The sequence below is a fragment of the Aplidium turbinatum genome, chromosome 4 (assembly GCF_918807975.1).
Source record: "Aplidium turbinatum chromosome 4, kaAplTurb1.1, whole genome shotgun sequence".
NCBI classification, from domain to species: domain Eukaryota; kingdom Metazoa; phylum Chordata; class Ascidiacea; order Aplousobranchia; family Polyclinidae; genus Aplidium; species Aplidium turbinatum.
Genome location: NC_137475.1, coordinates 24,419,032 through 24,440,673, shown reverse-complemented (window position 1 = coordinate 24,440,673; position 21,642 = coordinate 24,419,032). Strand labels below are relative to the sequence as shown.

General features: G+C 38.2%; 1 protein-coding gene across 2 annotated transcripts in view; it reads left to right on the top strand.

Moving 5' to 3' along the window:
- LOC145768110 (pre-mRNA-processing factor 40 homolog A-like) overlaps positions 1 to 13,102 on the top strand; it is a 61,956-nt gene extending 48,854 nt beyond the window's left edge. For both annotated transcript variants that reach the window (XM_082579582.1, XM_082579581.1), the window contains exons 18-22: positions 1,823 to 1,918; positions 2,018 to 2,116; positions 2,509 to 2,599; positions 12,444 to 12,496; positions 12,875 to 13,102. In XM_082579582.1, coding sequence (XP_082435708.1) covers positions 1,823 to 1,918; positions 2,018 to 2,116; positions 2,509 to 2,599; positions 12,444 to 12,496; positions 12,875 to 12,943 — 408 coding nt within the window. In that variant the 3' untranslated portion in view covers positions 12,944 to 13,102. The remainder of the gene's footprint in view (positions 1 to 1,822; positions 1,919 to 2,017; positions 2,117 to 2,508; positions 2,600 to 12,443; positions 12,497 to 12,874) is intronic.
- The last annotated feature ends 8,540 nt before the right edge of the window (positions 13,103 to 21,642 follow it).

The following is a 21,642-nucleotide window of genomic DNA, read 5'->3' as shown; positions in this document are numbered from 1 at the left end:
ATGCATCCGGAAGCTTTGTAAAACACAGCTCTGTTAATGTGAAGGATGAAATTGACCTCGACTTCAATGCCCAGGTCAAGTCTGGATAATAGTAGACAAGCGAAGTATTAAGTAGTTGACATGCTCAGTTTTGATTTGGTTTTTGTTTAAGTTCATAACCGAGAACCTCTGCTCACTCAAATATGTCCAATGAACAAGCTCAACATTTTCTTGCCAAACTTTCGCATTTATGTTTTTTTTTTCCGGCTGCTGGTAAAAGGCACAAGAGAAAGATGTCGCTGTCGGGTTTGCAAAGAAACTCAATTGGCTGCAGCCTAGCAGGTGATCTAGAGACTCTTCAGGGTTCAAGCAGAAAGAATTAAGTGGCGATAAATCTTTTACATTTGCAATAAAACTGCGAAAAGGGTCATTGAATTTGCTAGCACGGGAGTGAATGCTCGACTGCATCACTCTTTACTCTTCAGGCAATAATGATCGATAATAATATTTGATTTCGCTATTACGACGAAAGAATTATTCTAACTTCTCTCGCTTGTCTTTTGTCTGTGAGAAAATGCTATTTCACTAAATTTTAAAGATGCAAGTTGAATTTGCATGATTTCTGTGTATCTGCGGGCCACAAATAACATAATGTGCAACAACAGGCGCGGGCGTACAAAAACGTATTGCGGACCGGATTTTGGGCACCTCTGCCCTAACATGTATTGTATATAATGTATATCTTCTACCATCATACTTTAGGACAGTGGTTTTTAACCTTTTTCTTTGCTGGCACCACTTTGAAATCACCAACCAGTTCTCGCACTCCTTTCTAGAATGACTCAAAAGTAATGTTGTTTACATGTGTAAATGACAATATCGTTATGTTTTTTTAATCTTGATTCATATAACTGACAATTAAATAATACATTATGACATTTAGTATTTAGGATCAGAAAATGGCGTTTTTTCTTGATGCTTTCTATCTCTTTGATTTAACGTTTCCTGTTTCCCATGTTGCAAGGATGGGGGCCAACAAACGTCTATTCTGTTTGATGGCGTTTCTCCGTGCCACCGGTCCTGAGGGTTGACCAAAACGAAATCCGCCAACTGCAGATCATCCTGGACGACTGGACGTTGTCTAGCTAACCTGGACGTTGTCTAGCTAACCTGGACGTTGTCTAGGGCATCCTCGAGGGTTATTCCAATGGACGTTAAAGGATTGAATTTTCTTCGGTCACGCGACTTCTTCCATGCGTTGCACGTGTCCGTACCAACGCAGCCTTCATCTCATCACATCTTCAAGCTGGTAGATGCCAAGCCTGGATTTCAGCTCTTCCATTGTCACCCCGTCAAAAAGACACTTGGAACGATCCATCGTATCATGATATTATCATTCGAACATAGCCGACTTCACTATTTGACCAGGTGTCACCATTCAGTTGCATACCATTCAATTCCACCACCTTTCTCTAACACTCGTTCTACAATTTTCATGCCATGATCTTACAATTTCACTCTATAGATGCACTGCAACTTCTCACATTCCCCTTTTTTTGAACAGTGGTACAGCAATGCTTTGTTTTCACTCTTGTAGCATACCCTCACCCTCCAATATTTTTTGCGAAGTATTTTTGCGATTCAATACTGTATATATTAATTAAATACATTACCTATATATTGTATAGGTTAAGATCACACACAGCAGCTAGACCTAATGACAACACAACGCGAACTTTTACAAAAACCGTTGTCTCTACCAAGTGTAATGAAAACTTGTGAAGCAAATTTATTGGAACGTAATTACAGTATTATAACGTAGACTATGTCTTGGTTTTTGCAGTGTAGAGCGCGGTTTGAAAATGAAGAAGCTTTCAAAGCAGTCACAGTTGAAGCGGATCGAAAGAGATTATTTGCCGATCACATTGAAACATTGCAGGTCAGTGTTTGTATTTCAAATGTTTCAGTGTTACAACGGTTACAACCTAAACAACCTTTTTCACATAGAATGTGTTGTTGAAATTAGATGTTTTTGCAGCTTGCTCTTAAGGCCGTCAAGAGCAAATCAGAACGTGAAGCTAAAGAAAAAAAGAAGAAAAAAAAGAAGAAACATTTCAACAAGAAATATCTTTCAAATGTGAGTTAACAGTTTTGGTCACAACCATTTTTTATGTTTACCAATTTGGACTTGTGGTTATTGTGAATGTGATCAGTTTACTTAATGGGTTGTTGTACCCAGATTCGTACCCATGAAAATTTCAATTGTGACTTTGATTGAAAAGCTATTTATTTCAAATTACAACCACACATTATTCAGTTTATGGAAAACCATTGACCAGAGTTTTAGCTTTTTCTGTCAATTTTTAGTCAATTTATGGCTTTCCCAAGATGTGTTCCAAATGTGAAAAAATCGAATAAAACATGGGTACGAATCTTTTTGGGTCACCCTGTATTTAACGATACAGGAGAATGTCGATGGTCACCACATTCTGCGGACCCTTTTGAGTTATTTCATTGTATTTAATTCAGGATTCAGATTCGGAGGTCGAACAGAGTCGAAGTCACAAACAGAAGAAGCGGGCGCACAGTCCTTCATCGGATTCGTCACATTCCGACATTGGTATGACTCAGTACACAGCAGATAGGAGATGTTTGTAGCTTAGTTTTGCCCTTGCTAACACGTTTACGCAAGTTCAGGTTCGACCCATTCGCGTAATGCAAGATCGACCAGCAATCTCAAGTTTGAAGGGAACATTTTTGTTTGTTATATTATTGAATACGCTTATGAGCGTATTATGTTGTTGAAGTTTTCCGTGTAGTTGTTTTTATGTCTGACCATCATATGAAAACAATACATGTCAACATAGCAAAGGTCTAGAAAAGGTAAAAGCGACAAAACGCGAACCTTAAAACGTGCTTGAGTCCGAAATATGCTATTTAGTTAAAAGTTTGGGATGGTTGCAACCCTTTCAGAAAAAAATATGATGAAGTAGTAGTAGTACTAGTAGTCCAGTTTTAATCCGGTGATGTCCCCGTTACCGTGGTCGGATTCACCTCCGTGGGTGGTCGGATTCACCTCCGTGCGCAATCACCTTCACACCTTGCCTCTACATAACAGGGTGCCACACTAATAATTTGTGCCCATGAAACATTATACGGAATGACAAAAAATTGCCTTTAATGATGAAACAAAAACAATCGTGCATGTATATTGTATCAGCAACAATGATCCTAGCTAACCATTTGAAGACAGATAAAAATAAATGAAAAATTACTTGCGGTATCTCAGAATAATGTAAATGGTACCCCGGTTGAGAACCACTGAGCCATACAATATAATAAATACACCATACGCATATTAAGATGTTTTATATTTTCACGAATTCTGTCACACTTTATTTCCATCACATTTTTAAAAAGCCTGGAGTCTGATATGGTGGGGTTTTGCGTAAAAACTCGACACTCCAAAGTTGGGCCCAACAACTAATAACTGTATGCTAAAATCTGTGTTATCTAGAATGTTTGCTGAATCTTGGTTAGCCTAGACGTAAAATATTGCATGAGGCAATTGCCACGGTGGAAAATTAAATAAGAAAAACATATTGCTTAACTTGATCAACTGCAGATATAAGAAGTGCCATTGAAGGTGTTTAAACCAGTGACTTGTAACCGCCAGTTTGTGGCAACTTTTGTACCGGTCTGCCATACGTCCGTGGCAACTTTTGTACCGGTCTGCCACACGTCCGTTGCAACTTCTGCACCGGTCCGCCATACAGTTCATGGCAACTTTTGTATCGGTCCGCCATACGTCTGTGGCAGCTTTTGTACCGGTCCGCCATACAGTTCATGGCAACTTTTGCACCGGTCTGCCATACAGTCCGTGTCAACTACTGCACCGGTTCGCCATACAGTTTGTGGCAATTTTTGTACCGGTCCACCATACAGTTTGTGGCAACTTTTGTACTGGTGCGCCATACAGTTTATGGTAACTTTCTTACTGGTCCGCCATACAGTTTGTGGCAACTTTTGTACCGGTCCGCCATACAGTTCGTGGCAACTTTTGTACCGGTCCGCTATACAGTTGGCTTCATTGGTTCAGTTTGCTTTTTTTGTCACTTTTTACTTCGTTGTTTTGGCATTTTCCTCATGCAGGTATAATTTTATGCCATTTCTATTGAAGCTAGGCTTATTTCAATCTTATTTGTCTGTTGTTCAAACTGATCGTACAAGCAGTAGTAGTTTCAGAAGGGCACTTGATCACGTGCCCCGTCCAAAATCGAGAACAAACTTTTAATTGTTCTCCGTTTTACAAAATTCTTTCGCTCGCTTTGGTCGCTCAATCATATTTTACCAACCTAACCGTTGGCATAGGAATCGCGTTGTCAGCAGGAACCTAGATTCAAAAAGTGTGAATTTTCGTGCCATGCAAAAACTGAAAAAATAGTACAAATTTCCGAATTAAAACGCATTGCTCAACCAATTAGTCAACAATTTATTTAACCCCACTCAATGTTTATAGAAGTTTGAAGTAAAGTGTGCCATGTGTAGGGCGTACGCCCACCTACTATGTGGTAGTGTGGAGACACCGTGGACGGTTATTCGAACTTTCCCTGAAAGATTATATACAATACAAGATTAGGCAAAGCTTCGTAAAATATGAGCTATAAAAATTATATGGCTGTTGTGTTTTTACCTCATTCAACCAGAGTCATATAAAAGTTTTCTACTTGTATTTTAATCCGCAAGAAAGAAACTAATAATAATAATGTTATGGTTTTATTTATTGTCGCTCTACTACAGTGCAACGAGGATAATAGCTAGGAATGCGGTTCATTTTTACGTTTACGAACAGAGATAATTCAGTGTACCGGCCGTGACTGTAATATTTTGCAGGATTTTTGATATAATCATAAGGTAGACTTTCCACAGCTTTACAAGAAGTGGATGTTAAAAGTATGTTACTTTAACGACATCTTCACCGCAGTGAACGATCTTAACACATCAATACAAGCCAGAAATCAAAGTATTATCACTCTCTCTGAGAAGCTGTCTGCCTTAAAAGAAAAGCTGCAACTCTGGAAGAAGAAACAGGAGCACGGACGAACAGCAACGTTTCCATCTATGAACGAGTATCTGGAGGAATGGAATCAACTTTCAATTAGCAGATTTGATGTCATGAAACCCATCTTATTAGAGCATTTAGAAAACCTTATCACGAAGTTCGATCGCTACATCCCGGATGTAAATATGGCATCTCAGGTGTGGGTCCAAAATCCGTTTATGGCAAAGGTTGACGACTTATCAGAGGATATTGCAAGACTACAGGAAGAGCTTATCGAACTGCATCACAATCAGTTCCATCGACAACTTTTTTCCAAAGGGTCTCTTGGAGAATTCTGGACTTCGGTTAAAAAGGAAAAGCCAATAAATGATGACGAAGCAATGACGTTTCTGCTCCCGTTTGCGACCACGTATCTGTGCGAGCAAGGATTTTCGGCACTGACGGTTACTAAAACCAAGGCTCGCAATATCCTCGATGCTGGTGACGATCTGCGTATTGCGCTCACTAAAAGAGAGCAGTGCATTGAAGATATTATGAAGGAAAAACTTGAGTTTCATCAATCACACTAAAATAAATCAATTAATGTTTGTGATAAACCATTGTTTCATAATACTGTGTAGGCCTACTACAACTGGTTGTCTGTGTCCTTTTTTTTATTTCATGCATGAGTTATTAAAAAAAGTACATTTTTTGATGTTTGAGGCTTGGGTCGCGAGGTGTTCATAAAACTCAGATTTGGGTCGCGCTCAAAAATGTTTGAGAACCACTGTACTAAAACAAGGTAAAGGTTTAAATCTCGAAAATTACATTGTTTATTCCGCGAAGACATTTTGGGTCGTTAACATTCTGATGACCTTCAAAGTCTTTTTTTTTTTTCTGGATCCGCTGGATCCTACAAACCAGCACTTAAATTCCAATCTCAAAAGTATTTTATTGAAGCAACTTTAAAATAAAATATAACTTCGTCCCAGCACACACTAAAATATTCGCATAGACTCACTGAATGTTTGAGCATAGTTTTACATCAGTTTTTTTAAATTTCTTACTCCTCCTCTCCTAAAATAATTTTGGTTTCGATATTCTGGTAACCGGTCTGCAAAAGGATTTTTATATTTTTGCTGGTCCGGCAGTGTTGAAAGGTTGAGAACCACTGGTTTAAACAACTTTCAATATGCCTAAATGCAAAAGCACAGTACGTATCAAAAATCGTTCGCTTACTTATTTGCAATATTATTACAAGCTACGGGATTTCTTGTAAAAAAGCATGACCAGAATGTTTGTGCCATTAAAACTTTTTTTAATCTGAATTTGCTTAAACACGTTTCTAGCAGTCTGATTTAGGTCTAATTTTTAGTTTCCTGTTAAACCTAAAATTTTTATTGTAAAAAAAATAGTGGTTGTAAAGCAACTTTAGTGGCTAGAAAATGAATTTACATGTGAATTCTAAGGGTGTGGGGTAAAATAGCTTTATGCTAAAATCAGTTTTAAGGCTGTCAGGTAAAATATACCATTTTTTAATTTCGAAAAACTTGAAAGGTGAACCTGAATGATTTTTGGCAGGAAGGAACCTTTATACGAAGTGATAAACAGACGTCTAAAAATCGTAAAGTTTGTATTACAAAATTTCCAGAAAATCGATTTTACTTTCTTTTGGACCGTTTTGCCCCTCTCTCCCTAAAACACACAGCAAAAACAGGTAAAAAATTTCAATAATAGCTTAAAACAAAATTTTATTATCAGTACTACATAAAAAAACACTCTAACGAATATCAGAGCAAATTAGCTCTGCAGTGTTTTCACTAATTTTGGTCTTTAATAATGCGTTTTAATTGTCCAATTCTTCTTTCAGTGGCCCGATTGTTGTTATCAATCGGATGCATGAAATTGCGATGCAAAGAGCCACTTTGCTTCTTTTAATAAAAAACTGCTTCAACTTTAAAGTTCGATCTCGCATAAAACTGCAAACGTCAACAGACTGAGGCAAGGAATCACCGTGCACGGACATTTTGCCGAAACCCATTTTGCCGAAAGACATTTTGCCGAAAGGACATTTTGCAGAATGGACAAATTGCCGAAAGGACTAATTGCCGAAAGGACTAATTGCCAAAAGGACTAATTGCCGAATGGACAAATTGCCGAAACAATTTGGAAAAAAATACTTTAAAGTGACACAAAATCTCGTTACCATGCAAGCAGTGCCTTTGAAATAGAATTACTTTGCTACTATTGTTTGCCTTCGTTCCATCGCTTTAGAATATGCACGATCGAGTTATTGATGGTCTTCCTCGTACCATGGCCACCTGGAGATGTGGCCTGATTTGTCACATTTTGCAAATTTTGATTACAGCTACTGCTAGTGCTTGACTGACATTTTTTGAGATGTTTTTACTTTTTGCGGTTTCCTAATGACATAAAACTTTTTTGTTGCCTTGGGGAAGCAGTAGCAAATGAGAAAAAGTAAGTTGAAAAACATAAAATCAGACTGTTATTGAAAATTAACAGTCTGACTAAAATCTTCGAAATCAAATTTTCTTTGTTTTTCAACATGTGAGGATGTTAAAACCTATTGTGTCATCTGGGGAAAAGAATAAAGAAAGCGTAAAAATCTAAATTTTAGAAAAATTTATTTAAACGTTCGCCCAAAGTTAGAAAAACCTGGAAATTTCTGCAAAATGTGACAAATCAAGCCGTATCTTTAGGTGGCCATGCTCGTACTAACAATTACATCGAAGGATGGCACCATGCTTTCGACCAACGAGTCTCCACACACACGATACGTCGACTGACAGTAAACTTGATAAAGGAACAATCGCACAACGACTAATCCTGGAACAGTTATCAGGCGGCGTTCAATTGGCGCCGGCAAATAAAAAATATAAGGTTGTGAACGATAGCCTAAAACACATTGTGGAGAACATCGATACATATAACACTTCTGTCGGATATTTACGGGCTGTCGCACATAATTTGTGAGTGAAATCTGTTTGTGAATGATATTTATGTGTTATTAGGTGATGATAATACAATAGCCTACATTTGTATAATTTCGTCAATTTGTCCAATCGGCATTAAGTACTTTCGGCAATTAGTCCTTTCGGCAAAATGAGTTTCGGCAAAATGTCCATTCTGCAAAATGTCTTTCGGAAAAATGGTTTTCGGCCATGGCGATCTATACTACTGGCCATCCCAACGTGGCAACAGCCAAATAATGTGGGGGCCTATACGAAAATTCAATTTACCAACTGAGATAAGTGTTACAACATATAATCAGCAGTTTTCATTGGTGAAGTACTGTTTTTTAGCCTAAAAATTGTAAATATATACAGTGCCAAAACGTAATTAAGATGAAATATTATTAAATAAGTTGCAAGAAAGCAGGACAATAGCTACATGTTAAGAATACCATGAGAATTAAGATATCAACAGAATCAAGATACACGAAATCAAGAGTGACCCAACTTTCAAAACATTCAGTATGTTAAAAAAATCGTTTTCTAATCCAGGAGTATTTGTTTGTTAGTAATAACTCATGCAAAACGCCTTTTCTACGCCTAATACCTGTTAGTTGCCAAAACCTAGTAGGCCCCCACATTATTTGGCTGTTGCCACGTTGGGAAGGCCAGTAGTATAGATCGCCATGGTTTCGGCAAAATGTCTTTCGGCAAAATTGGTTTCGGCAAAATGTCTTTCGGCAAAATGTTCGGGTACCAGGAATCACAACTTTTGACAGCTATGGCTTCAGCAGAACACGATGCTACTTCAGTTTAGACAGATCCAATTGGCTGTAGTTATTCACCGAGAATGACATATCCTAATCCATGTTTACCTAAAGCTACGGCCTGCTTTGTCACATTTTGCAGAAATTTCCAGATTTTGCTAACTTTTGGCGAATGTTGAAATAAATTTTTATAAAAATTAAAACAATGAAAACTATTAATACTACAAATCTACTACAAAGTAGCTTCAGATAGTAATAACTATATTTGATTTATAAAAATTATATTTTTATCCTTTCTTACTGTTTTCCCCAGATGACACAATAGGTTTTAAAGGCCTACTAAATAAAAATTTCAAACGGGAATTAAGCATTAAAATGCGTAAACTGAACACTCAAGAATACATTTCATAAAAAAATTAATGAAAAAAAATTGTTTTCAATGGCGCTGGCAAGGCGCAAAGTCCAGTGTTTCATTTATTTTTTATTTTTTGCAAAATGACCAAGAAGTGGAAAAACTGCTTGAGAATACGTCACCAGCGACTAGCAGTAGCTGTAGCGATATCAAAAGTCTTTTCGCGCGTTGGTTGGAAAGTTCAGAGGTGTTGCGTTGCAAGAATTTTCACATTGATTCAAGGCCTGGACACGTTGAATGCATGTAAAAATGCTGATTACTCCACGCCTTCTGAATTGCCTAGCTGAAATCGTTTCACATGCCTTTGTGGAATTTGCCTTCAAAAACTTGTTTTTTTACATTGATTGAAGGCCTGAATACGTTAAATCCATGAAAAAGAGGCTGATTTACTGTTTGAAGAACAAGATCTGCCATTTGAAACTCACGCAGTAAAAACTCTTGCCCGATCAGCTGATTGCTAGTCGCCGGTGATGTAGACTGTATAATCGCACGCTTCGCTGCTCAAGCCCATTCCCGTTTTGAAAGCTCAGACAAAAGCACGCGTGTAATGGTGATCAGACCGCAATGGGGCCAAATTTATTTCAAAATCGTTTTATGGTAGCATGTTAAACACAAAGAACGTGGAAAATTGCCAAGTCAGGTTTTTCCTTTAGTATGACTTTAACATCGTCAGATGTGGAAAAACAAAGAAAATTTGATTTCGAAGATTTTAGCCAGACTGTTAATTTTTCAAGAACAGTCTGATTCAGCGTTTTTCAGCTTACTTTTTCTCATTTGCTACTGCTTCCCCAAGGCAGTAAAAAGCTTTTATATCATTATGAGACAGCAAAAAGTAAAAAAATCTCAGAAAATGTCAGTCAAACACTAGCAGTAGCTGTAATCAAAATCTGCAAAATGTGACAAATCAGGCCGCATTTCCAGGTGGCCATGCCTAATCCTATCTTGCTTGTAGGCTAGGAGACTTTTTAAATTTTCAGGTACGTTTGTGATGGCATAACTTGATAAGACTAACATGCACAGCCGATCTGTTTAAAGACTGTGACCTTTTATTCCATGACGTTTTTGCCTCGAAAACCACTCAAGCTTCGCTTTTACGTGCTCAGCTGCAATGCTTTGGACTGGTACACCCAGTTGCTGAGCTGGGATTAGGTTTTCCATGATTGGTACCTCAATCACCGAAATGTTATTCAGCAAAGCTCCCCTTGCAATTGCACCAGGACTGTTCTTTTTAACCAACGAAATAACTTGAGTAAGATGTATTTCGTTTACATGAAACAGACGTTCAAACGGTATGAATGTTGTGGCCAATGTTTTTTGTTGAAATACTCCATTAACCGAGGATATTCGCTTATTTTTATCCCGGTATTGAGAGCTGTAGTATAACCATAACTGAGCACACATCTTTGAGGTATTTGTTGCTAATTTCCTCAGTGATGGTATTAAAAGTTACTTTTGCTGTAATCGGTACTGTTTCCAGAATGGATTTGACAAGCGTTATTATGTCAGACATTTTCGAATAAGACTTCGTAATAGAAAACTAGAAAAAAAAATTTTAATAACTTTTTTTCTACTTTCACTACGTTTTTCAACTCTTAAAAATGGTTATTGGCGCATTTTGACACCAGTTTGTCACTCTACGATGAGTAGTTTCAAAATACGTGTAATTTGTGGTATTCGGATTGCAAGAGCTATGCCCCACGTATTCATGACGTCATCACGAGCTAAAATTTTACGTGTCGACTGTCGAGTTTTTATCCAAAACCTCACTATATCAGGCCCCAGGGCTTTTTTTAAATCAAAGATGTTGAAAATATGAAACACCTTAACACAGGGGTCACCAACTGTTACGTGCGGCTGACGAAAGGCATCAACATACAATTAAAACCTAAAATACCAGATTGTAGTTTTTTAGTTCTTAGGTAGGGGTCGTTTAAAGTTTTTGAAATGCGAAACGTGTACAAAAGTGGAAGTTTGCTTCCGGGCAGTTGAAAAGCATGTACGAAAACTGCTTGTTGCGTCATTTGATTTTTTTATACTTTAGACACAAGGAACTGTGTAGCGGGTGTTGTTGAGTTTAATAGTTACTTTTTACTATTACTGAGATACAAGGAAAATGAATAAAAATTGTGTTATAAGGGCAACAGGAGTCGGGTGGACTTGATTCACTGAATGTTTCAATCATAGGTTATACAAATAAATCTTTATGCTTTGCAGTAATTTGTCTTAAAAGCTTTTTTGCTCCATTTTTCAATTTCTACGGCTATCGTGTGTTTTCGCTAGCTACAGAAATTTATCTAAAGTTACGCGGTAGAAAATACGCATTTGTGAAGCAGAGGCAACACTATTCTTGCTTGGCAATGAATATTCTGGTAAAATATATTCAAGATATGTATAAACGCCCACCTGCCATGAAGATTGAAAGTGTGTTAATGGTTGTGAGGGAGAACACATCTTGATGCATTTAGCTCATCGCAAAGCAGAGCTAAGCAGGCCAGGATTACCCCATAAGGAAATCCCACCACTGGCGAGGCCATTTCCAAACGCAACGCACAATTTTAAATAATGTCCAATCGAACAGAAGTGGTATTTTTGAGTGTCGAAATGGCTTTGGTTAGTCGTGTTCTGTGTTGTGCTCACTGCTCAATCACATTTTTGAAGCACTTTTTGCCAGTAGTTTTTTAACAGTAAATATAAAGGTGAATCCTATACTTGAATCCAAGCATCGGGGGATGAGAAGATCAGGTTCTTATTATACTAAGCCTTCGGCACTAACCAGAGCAGGGTGGCAAGTTCCTTTCTCTCGGCCGCCTTTACTTCAGCAACTACACCCACCCACTTTATTACGCCCTGGGTAGAGGAGAGCGGTGCTTGTCAACAACCAGCATAAGCCGGGAGTCGAACCAGGATTGCATATTTGGAAAGTGAACGCCTCACCCGCTGCGCTATCCCACCTTGCTTTTCAACAGTAGTGGTGCAAATTACCGCGCGGTAGCTAGAAGTGACTTTAGTAACCGTAATACGCAGAAAGTTCATGAAAAATTGCATGTTTATGGAAAATTACTCGTCCCTCCAAAGGTGGACACGAATATTGTCTTGCTTGCCTCCCATCCACTTAATCTAAATCTTAACCATCGGACATAAGCATGGACACGATAAAAACAATAAACGTGGTCAAATATTGTTATTTTTGTAAGCTGCATACAGCAAGTACAAACATCCTTAGTTGTATCAGTACATCTAATTTTTGTGGCTTATTGTTCGCCTAATTGCAGAAAGAAAAGTAAAGAAACGGAAAAAGAAATCAAAGAAACGACACATCAAAGCGGTACGTACCCGGTCAATACTGTGTGTACACATATTGCTGCCTTCTTCAATTTGATGAATTGAAGCAGTTTTATGATTTTATGAAGGGACTTGGCAACCTTGGTACTTGTACCAGAAGTTTTACGCTGGGTGATGTTTTTATCCTATGAAGTGATTTCGCGTTCACACGAAATTGTTTCTAAAACGGGAAACACAACTCTTAATGCCCCTCACAGGTATATCGACACCCGCCTTCGGATATCCATACATGGTATGATTGGAAGCTTCACAGCATCGACATACTATAGCTCAGATCACTGCATCGAAGTTATTGACTCGAACTGGTAAAAACACAACATTGTGGATACGTTTAATTGTTGTGTTTATTTTTGACTTGCAGGGAGCTTCGTCAAGTGAGGATGATTCCAAGAGAAAAGAATCAACAAAAAAGTCAAAGAGTTCGAACTAGACACTGCCTGTGTGTACTTTTCATGAACTTGATTGTATTTGAAAAACTAAATTTTCAACATTGTGAATGTTGCTGCTGATTAGTTTTTGACGTGACAATGGGGTATCGTTGTAGCACAACGTTCATTATCAACTGATAAGAATAACTTGATCAAACAGATCACATTGTAGTGACGTCATAGTGTTGTTTAGTTCAGTGCTTCGCAACCACTGTGCGGCAAAATCATACTAGGTGTACCGCGGATAACTATAATCTAAACCAGGGCTACTCAACTGGCGGACCGCGGTCCGAATCCGGACCTTCTGGGTATTGATAGTGGACCTCGGGCTTCTGGAAGAATAACCTCATTGCAACGTTTCATGGCATTTTCAAATAAATTTTTACTAGGAGGAAGCAATTTTTTTGCGATTATCCTAGACCTAGTAGCTGATCCAAGTCGAGTTACGTTTTAAGTGGTTTGGTACAGATAGTTTAATTTTCTTGGTTGCGTGTGAAATAACTTATTCACCGGACCGCTAAAATTATTCAACTTGTCAAACTAGATCTTTGTTAACATTAGTTGAGTAACCCTGATCTAAACCAATGATTCTCAACGTGGTCCACCTGGAATGTTTAGTGGTCCAAAAAGATGTTGAGTGTTTACATAATGGACATCAATAGCAGAAATTATCACATTGACAGAACTAGTTTGTCAAAAATTGGCTTTGAATTTTTGTGTCAGAAACATCAAACTAAGGCATCACTAGATTTTGCAAGTTGCTGCATTGATTCAGATTCTACAAAGCATGGGCATGATGTTTTGTTACAAAATATGTAAACTATATGTCCCACCTATAGCGGCAGAGAGGCACGTGCCTCTCCTCCCAAAATCTGCCGTGGCCGAGTGGTTAGCGCGTTGGGCTCGCAGTCGAGAGCCTGCATGTTCGACTCCAGCCACTCGCACTTGCTGTTGTTTCTCTGGGCAAGAAACTTTACGATAATTGCCTCTACCTAGTGATCGATTTCGAGTAATGGGTAGTACCAAATTTAAGTCATAAGTAAAGTAGACAACCGGAAACAGACATTGCCGTCGGCTGCAGCGTGGGTCAGGTGTATGTCGGAAGGCGTACACCGATGCATAGCGCTCAAGTCCGCTTTCCCGCAATGCAGGATAAAGATAAACAAACAAATTTGTACAAGACATGTAGCCTAAATTTTGTGGCCGTAAAAGAAAAAAACATTCAAAACGTAAATTCAATTTCAAACTAAAATTTTTCACTCAGCCTCTAGAGAAATCCAATATTCATTTGATGAATTTGGTCAACTACAAGGTGTAAGTCTTGACAAAAAGCACAATATTATTGGGCTTAAAAATACACAAAAAGCGAACAAAGCAAAGTTCAATTTGTCAAAATAATGTTGGGTTAAAACCTCCGACCTCTTGCTACAATTGTTTCTTTTCCACACCTAAACTTTTCATTGCTTATTTAATCTTGCGAGTTTCGATTCTTTCAAATATCTGTTGCCTTTCCCCAATTTTTTTCAAAATCCGCCACTGGCCCCCACTCAGCTTGTAGTTGTTTAAATTGGGCAAGTGGTTTGATTGAGTGTAGTCTACAAGTTAGAACATATTGCTTAACTGGCAAAGAACTCACGCTAGAGTTCACTGACCTATGCGCAATACAGTTTCCACAAATGGCCTTCTTGGGGTGTCAGCAAAACGAAGTGGTCCATGGAATTTTATTCTTAAAAAAGTGGTCCTTGGGACGAAAATGCTTGAGAACCACTGATCTAAACATAGTCTACTTGTTAAGAAAAAAATATTTTTTATGTTTTGCAAAATTACGCTTTGCCACTGCCAGATAATTCATTAACTCAAATTCTAGGTAGACTTTCCATTCTTCTTCGTATGAGTTTTATTCGTATTCCATTTTTAAGGTGCCATAACGTGCTTAGTTTACCACTTCGGGTGTTGATTGTAAAACTTCTGTTGTACATGAGCGTCATGATCTTGCGGACCACGTGCCCATCCGGGAGCAGTCGACCTTCTTTGCTCTAAAGTAGTCTTCGATGTCTTAAGTCATAGGAGTGACGTGGTCTACATAGATCTTTACGTATGGAATCAACTTGCTCCCCGGGTGGATCTATAATTGGTTTGACCCGAGTGTGGATGAAGCGTTCGAAAAGTTTGAAAGGAATGCAGAGAGAAGATGTAGGTCGGTAGCTCTTCAGATCCCCTTGTGGTTTATGAGGCTTAAGGGTCGCGACTACTTTGTCTCGTCCTCCAGATTTTTGGGATTTTGAGTTGGCATAAGCAGGAAGACTGGAGTTTACACAAGCCAAGACTTCGTAGCGGTGCCAGCATGGAGTACAGGTTCGGGGCAAATGTCAGGGCCAGGTGTTTTACCGGTCTTTGTTGAGTGGAGGACAGCCGTGAACTCTCCCGGTGTGAATTCACCGGAGATGCTTCCTTGTGTGGTGTTGGAATTACTAGTTTGGAGACCTTGCGGTCACTTGTTTCATAGATTTCGTTTTCCACTAGTTGTGATGCAATGTTATTGGTACGGTACTAACAGAACGCGTATTTGTAATCTGTATGTCGCTGCAGCAGATGGGGTTTTGATCGGTAGACACTTTAACATTTTTGCCTATTAATAAGCTGACTGCAGTCATGGTGACTCTTCTAGCTCTTAGCCCGAGACTTCATTCTTGTTTTGAACTTTGTTTGGTAATTAGGCTGAGTGATGTAGTGTCTCGAGACACTGGTTTTAGCGTCTTGGCCTCGGCCATCTGATGTCTCAATTTTTACGTCGAGAGATTTTGGAATTTATAGACCTTTCCCGCAGCCAACCAATGAAGCGTGACGTTGAAAACAAACCACTTTAAGAACTGGAATCGCAGTAGTAAAGCACAGTTTTTGAATGTTTTGATCGAACAATGGCGCATTTTAGTCGTACATTTTGTACTAAAATTACTTTTTTGACTGAGTAGGCTATTACAATTAAGTTATTTAATTTTAGAAAAAATTTGAATTTACTACAGGGCCTTAGCCCATGGGCCTAACTACAGCCAGCACAGTGCTATAGCCTACTGCACGGGACCACTGAACGAAAGGACCTCGCATTGATAAATTTTATTCCAAAAATATTTGAGTTAACAACTAGAGTAGGTAGCTTAAACGTGTTATCATTTCATTTAGAATCTACACTTATATTTTTTTCGTGCAGCTTTTCCGTTTATTACTTGATATTTTTGTCCTAGCTTACCCTATGCTTTTGGTCACTCCAGGTTTCTAGCCACTTAATGTTTGTGTTTGGTTCGGCTTTTTTTATTCTTATGGAATTAATATATTGACACAGAATGAGACAGCATAGGCCTATGTATTTTTGGCAATTATTACTTTCTGTTGAAATAGGAATAATCACATCACAAGTTTGCAACACACACGCATTCATTTTAAATTGGTTTACAGCGCAAGTGGAATCTTCAATAACTTACCATACTTTTTGATTAGGCTAATATAATTTTATTAAATTATTAGCCTACTAACTGTTGTCTAAAATTTGAGTAAACTTTTTAGCATTATAAAACTCTAATTAAGTACAAACAATTTATAGCAATGTAGCAACTGCATGGTCGAGTGGTGAAAACGTTTGCAAAGGACGTCGGTTCGACACCGCTCCAGAGTTTGCGGATCCCTGTTGCGACTGTGTCTCGGCAAAGAGTAAAGGCACTTAATGTCATGCTAAAATAAGGATAGCAGCTGACTCGACAACTAGGCTATATATCTCTTCGTTGCTTCTTATTGTGTTGCATTTGTGATCGCAGTGAAGGCTACGTAGGCTACTCTACATGTTGTTGCAATGGGAGCAAAAACACGTGATTAGCCTATTACTGGACTTCATGTCAACTTTACTGGGTGGCTTATACGAAACTGGGTAGGCTAAACAAACAAATAATTGAAATCCTTCTGTGGTCGGAAAAAAAGATTAAAACGTAGCTTCGATTTCATATCTAAAGTAATCACCAAACTTCTGCGGAAATCCAGTTTTTATTGGATGAGTTTGGGCAAATGCAAAGTGTGTTCTCATACATCTTCATTAATAGGTTGACCCGTTGGGCAATTGAGCGAAAAGCGGCCAAAACAAGGTATAAGCTTATAGTAACAATAAATGTTTGTCAGCAGCACCTGGTTGTAGCAAGAATTGACAGCAATAGACACCGGTGTTTCATGGTCTGTAGCTCTTGCAAGCATTAGGCCTAGCCTACATACCGTACCGGGTATGTCATTTCTATGTTCTATAATAAGCACAGAAACAAATGGAGGCCTCATAATAGTATCGAAGCCCCAACTGACGAAGTTAGGCTACGGCCCTGATTGAATGGCAGTCCAGCTTTTTAGCCTACTTCAGTTGGTTCATATTTAGTACAAGTAGCCTACTTGCCAGATTGGCCCTTTTGGGGCCAAATTTGTGAAATTTGGCCCTTTTTAGAGATAGTTGGCCCCAAAAAAAATTGTTTGGCCCCTTGGCCCTTTGTTTTCAATATTTGGCTCTTTTTGGAAACAGTTGGCACATACTATCAAACTAGCTATTCAAACAAATGTATTTCGGAAATTGAGACTGAAATGTGTTATTACGATTTTTTAGACAGTGTTTAGCTGACAATGTTTATGCCAATGCCAAAGATTCGAGTGGAAACACTGTAGAAGATGAAGATTTGGAATTGTTCTTGTGGAATGTAGACTGTGTTGTTGTAATATTTGTCTTTGTTTGTCATATTTTTATCCTGCATTGCGAGAAAGCGGACTTGAGCGCTATGCATCGGTGTACACCTGACCCACGCTGCAGCCGACGGCAATGTCTGTTTCCGGTTGTCTACTCTATGACTTAAATTTAGTACTTCTACCCATTACTCAAAACCGATCACTGGGTAGAGGCAATTATCGTAAAGTTTCTTGCCCAGAGAAACAACAGCAAGTGTGGGTGGCTGGAGTCGAACATGCAGGGTTTCGACTGCGAGCCCAACGCTCTAACCACTCGACCACTGCTGTCATCAAAAATATTGTTTTTCTATTTGCATTGTAACCGTTATTGACGTTGTTAACGTTATTATGTTTTATTAGCAACGTTGTTAACATTATTGAACAATTTGGCTCTTTTTTACCCAGTTTGGCCCTTTTTTCGACATTGTTTGGCTCTTTTTCTCAAAAGCTGTCTGACAACCCTGAAGTAGGCCATAAGTGATAGGCTGCATTGCTTTCACAAGTAAAGAAGCAAAAAAAAGGCTATAAACTGAAACGCACTTAGCCTACTTATTGTAGCAAATGAGACAGTAATTCTCACTTATTATTATAAGACATAGTAGCTAAAGCAGAAAGAAATTTCAAGTCTATCAGAATTGCAGACCAATAGCGTTTTGTTTAACACACTACCAGCAGTTCCTTCAAGCGCCATAGCTTATGCGCAGTTACAAGAGCCCAGTAAATAAGTGGCTTATCATTGTATCACTTGGCTTGTTTTTCATATAAAAGTAACTTGAATAAAATTTAACAGTCAAATCCTTGTTTTTTAACGTTGATTCCATGTTTTTAAGAAGATTCTCCTAACTACTTAACAAGTTATCAAGTATTTACAAGCAATTTGGTGCTTGCCAATGGAGCAGCCAGAGTGATTGTTTTCAACGTCACGCTTCATTGCACAGAGCTGCGAGAAAGGTCTATTGGCCACTGAATACAAAGGCTTTGTGGCTACAATTTTATTAAAATACGACATTCTTCTGTTCGCTACATATTAAATTTAAACTGACCGAAATGAATGCTTTGTTGCGTATTTAGGTTATATTCCGAGTTCTGACTGCACAAGTGCACAATCACAGCACAACTGCATCTGTCTTGAGAAAGAACTTGAGATTTAGATAAAGCTTGAGTTCAGAAATAGTTAGCCTACTGATGAAGTTTGTCCAGATGGCCGTTACACTGGATTTCAATAGCCAACTGAAGGCACATTATGAGAGAGAGCGAGAAAACTTTTATTTATTTATGAATAGTGAATATGAATGATGATTCGTACAATTTCTTCATTTTTCACTTCAAGTATATTTTAGGTTTTGTAGGAACGTATCCAGCACAGTTTTATTAAACTGCAAAAACAATAAATCTTTGAAAAAAGCAACCGCTTGTACCAGTTCCGACCAAACTGTGATCCACCAATTACATCTAGAAAATGTTTGTTTCTTCTGTCGCTAACGACGCCCACTTAGGATGACGTCACACCACCAAAGTCGTCCCAGAGCAGTGAAATATGGAGTTTCGCCTGTGGTGGCGCTGCGGAGTAGTCGTTTGATATAAATTACGCCCTAACCTGTCGAGCTACGAGGTTAAGATTAAAAAGTTCGCTAAGCATAATTCTGCGCTAGGAAATGCTTAAAAAGTTATTATACTTGGATTGGATCCAACCCGTCAGGGGCAATTTAACTTATTTTTAAATTCAACCAAGTACGACAGGGCGTTGTTGAGGGGTGTTTATTTCTGTTTTCGGGGCTGTCAACCGTTCTGGTGTTTTTCATTCTGGATTCTGTTGCTCAACATCATGCTTGCTGTGTTGGAATAAATCAATATAGGCCTACCAGTATGTAACATCGAAGACTATCGTGTCCTGATGACCTCTCGCCACCATCATGCCCAGCGGTGTTGTCGTCCTGTCCACGATTGCAGGCTATATGAGCGGGTATGTCAATAAGCAACGCGCCGCTACACTTACGGAGACCATCGGGAATATGTAGATCCGAAAACGCAAGAAGGAATAGGCTACATAGCTAAGTAAAAATTTTGTGGCAAAGCAACAAGAATTCGTGACAAAGAAGGGACAACCTCCGGCTTCACAAGGCAATCGAAAAATTACCAAAAAGAAAAGTAGGTATATTTAATAGTTTATGATTGTGAGAAAAACTGTGTAGGCTTGCAAAAAAATTCCATAAAGATTTGTATGTAGCCTATTAACCAATCTAAATTTTTATCTCTTTCAAATCAAAGTTATTTATGATCATAGTTTTTGATACCGAGAAAATGCTGTTTAAACTACCTTATCACCACCTCACCAGGTTGGGAGGCTCTAGCAAGCAGTACGAACTTGTGAGCTCGATTTTTGTATGAAAAATTGTGATTTTAAAATTTTTTTAGAATTTTTTACATGTTGTGTGAGTTTTTTCTTACTATATAAGAAAGGTTATTATTTAGTGAGTGCAACGCTAGGGTAGTTATTAGAGCTCACTTTGACGGTGAAGCCGTTGTTAGAAGCTTGATAGTTTGACATAAATTTTAGTTTTTACAATATGGCTGCCATGCAGGGAAGTTGGTCCATTTCGTAGGTGGGTAGGTTGGCCACTAGGGTGGCTCGTTTTTGAATTTTTTTTTTAATTCTCTCGGGGTAGTGGGGAAATGGTGCCAATGAGTGAGAAAACGCTCATGACAAAATTTGAGATTCGTAAAAAATTGTCTTCAGCCTCCTCATGGGGCTCAAAAATCGAAAAATGGGGTCAAAAACGCAATTTTTTTCAAAAATATTTTTAGTTTGGGTAGATACAATATTGTTTAGATACATCTAATTAACCTAAGAAAAAAAATTGGAGTCATTTGAACTATTCCTTCAGCTTCCTCACAGCTTCTGAAAATTTCCATTTTGCTGAAAATTTCGCATTTTTGTGGGTGGTTACATGATACATAATTGCGTTAGACATTTTGCCAGCTATAAAACGTCATTATATTTCTCTTTATAGACCTGCCCTGAGCTGTTGTGTCATTTTTTAATGAAGTTGGGTTAATTTGGTAGGAAAAGTGACGTCTTTTATTTGAATTTACGTCACTGACGAAGTTTGTAGTTATTATGTAACCACAAACAAAAATGCGAAATTTTCAGCAAAATGAAAATTTTCAGAAGCTGTGAGGAAGATGAAGGAATAGTTCAAATTACTTCAATTATTTTTTTAGGTTATTTAGATATATCTAAACAATATTGTATCTACCCAAACTAAAAATATTTTTGAAAAAAAATGTGTTTTTGACCCCATTTTTCGATTTTTGGGCCCCATGAGGCGGCTGAAGACAATTTTTTACGAATCTCAAATTTTGTCATGATTGTTTTCTCACTCATTGGCACCATTTCCCCACTATCCCGAGAGAATTTAAAAAAAAAGTTTAAAAACGAGCCACCCTATTGGCCACCATGGCCAACTTGCCTTCATGAGGTATTAGGCTATATAGAATGATAATAGCCTAATTAATACGATGACTTATTTTTTCAAGATTGAAGCATCAAGTATCCAAAGTAAGCAAATCGCGGCTTTACATCAGCAATCAATAACAATAGGCTAATTCACTTCCTAACATCGTTTTTATGATACAGATTGCGACAACTTATTCCTAACCCATATTGTAATAGTAGAATAATGGTACGTAATTGGATCAAGAAAACCAATCGCGAAAATGTGTCTCAGCAGGTGTATGAAGAGGGCTAAAGATGTTGAGGAATGGTGTGAGTCAAAAAAAATTATGTAACCACTTCTCAAGCGACGGTCTAAAACGTACCCCGCTTCGGAGGTACATTAAAAAATGTTCCGATATTGGTATCCATGCAAAATGGGGTTTGTACTGCAAACAAGGTCCTACCTATCAGCATCATTAGGAATATAAAGGCATGTCGTTTCAATTACATGATATTTGA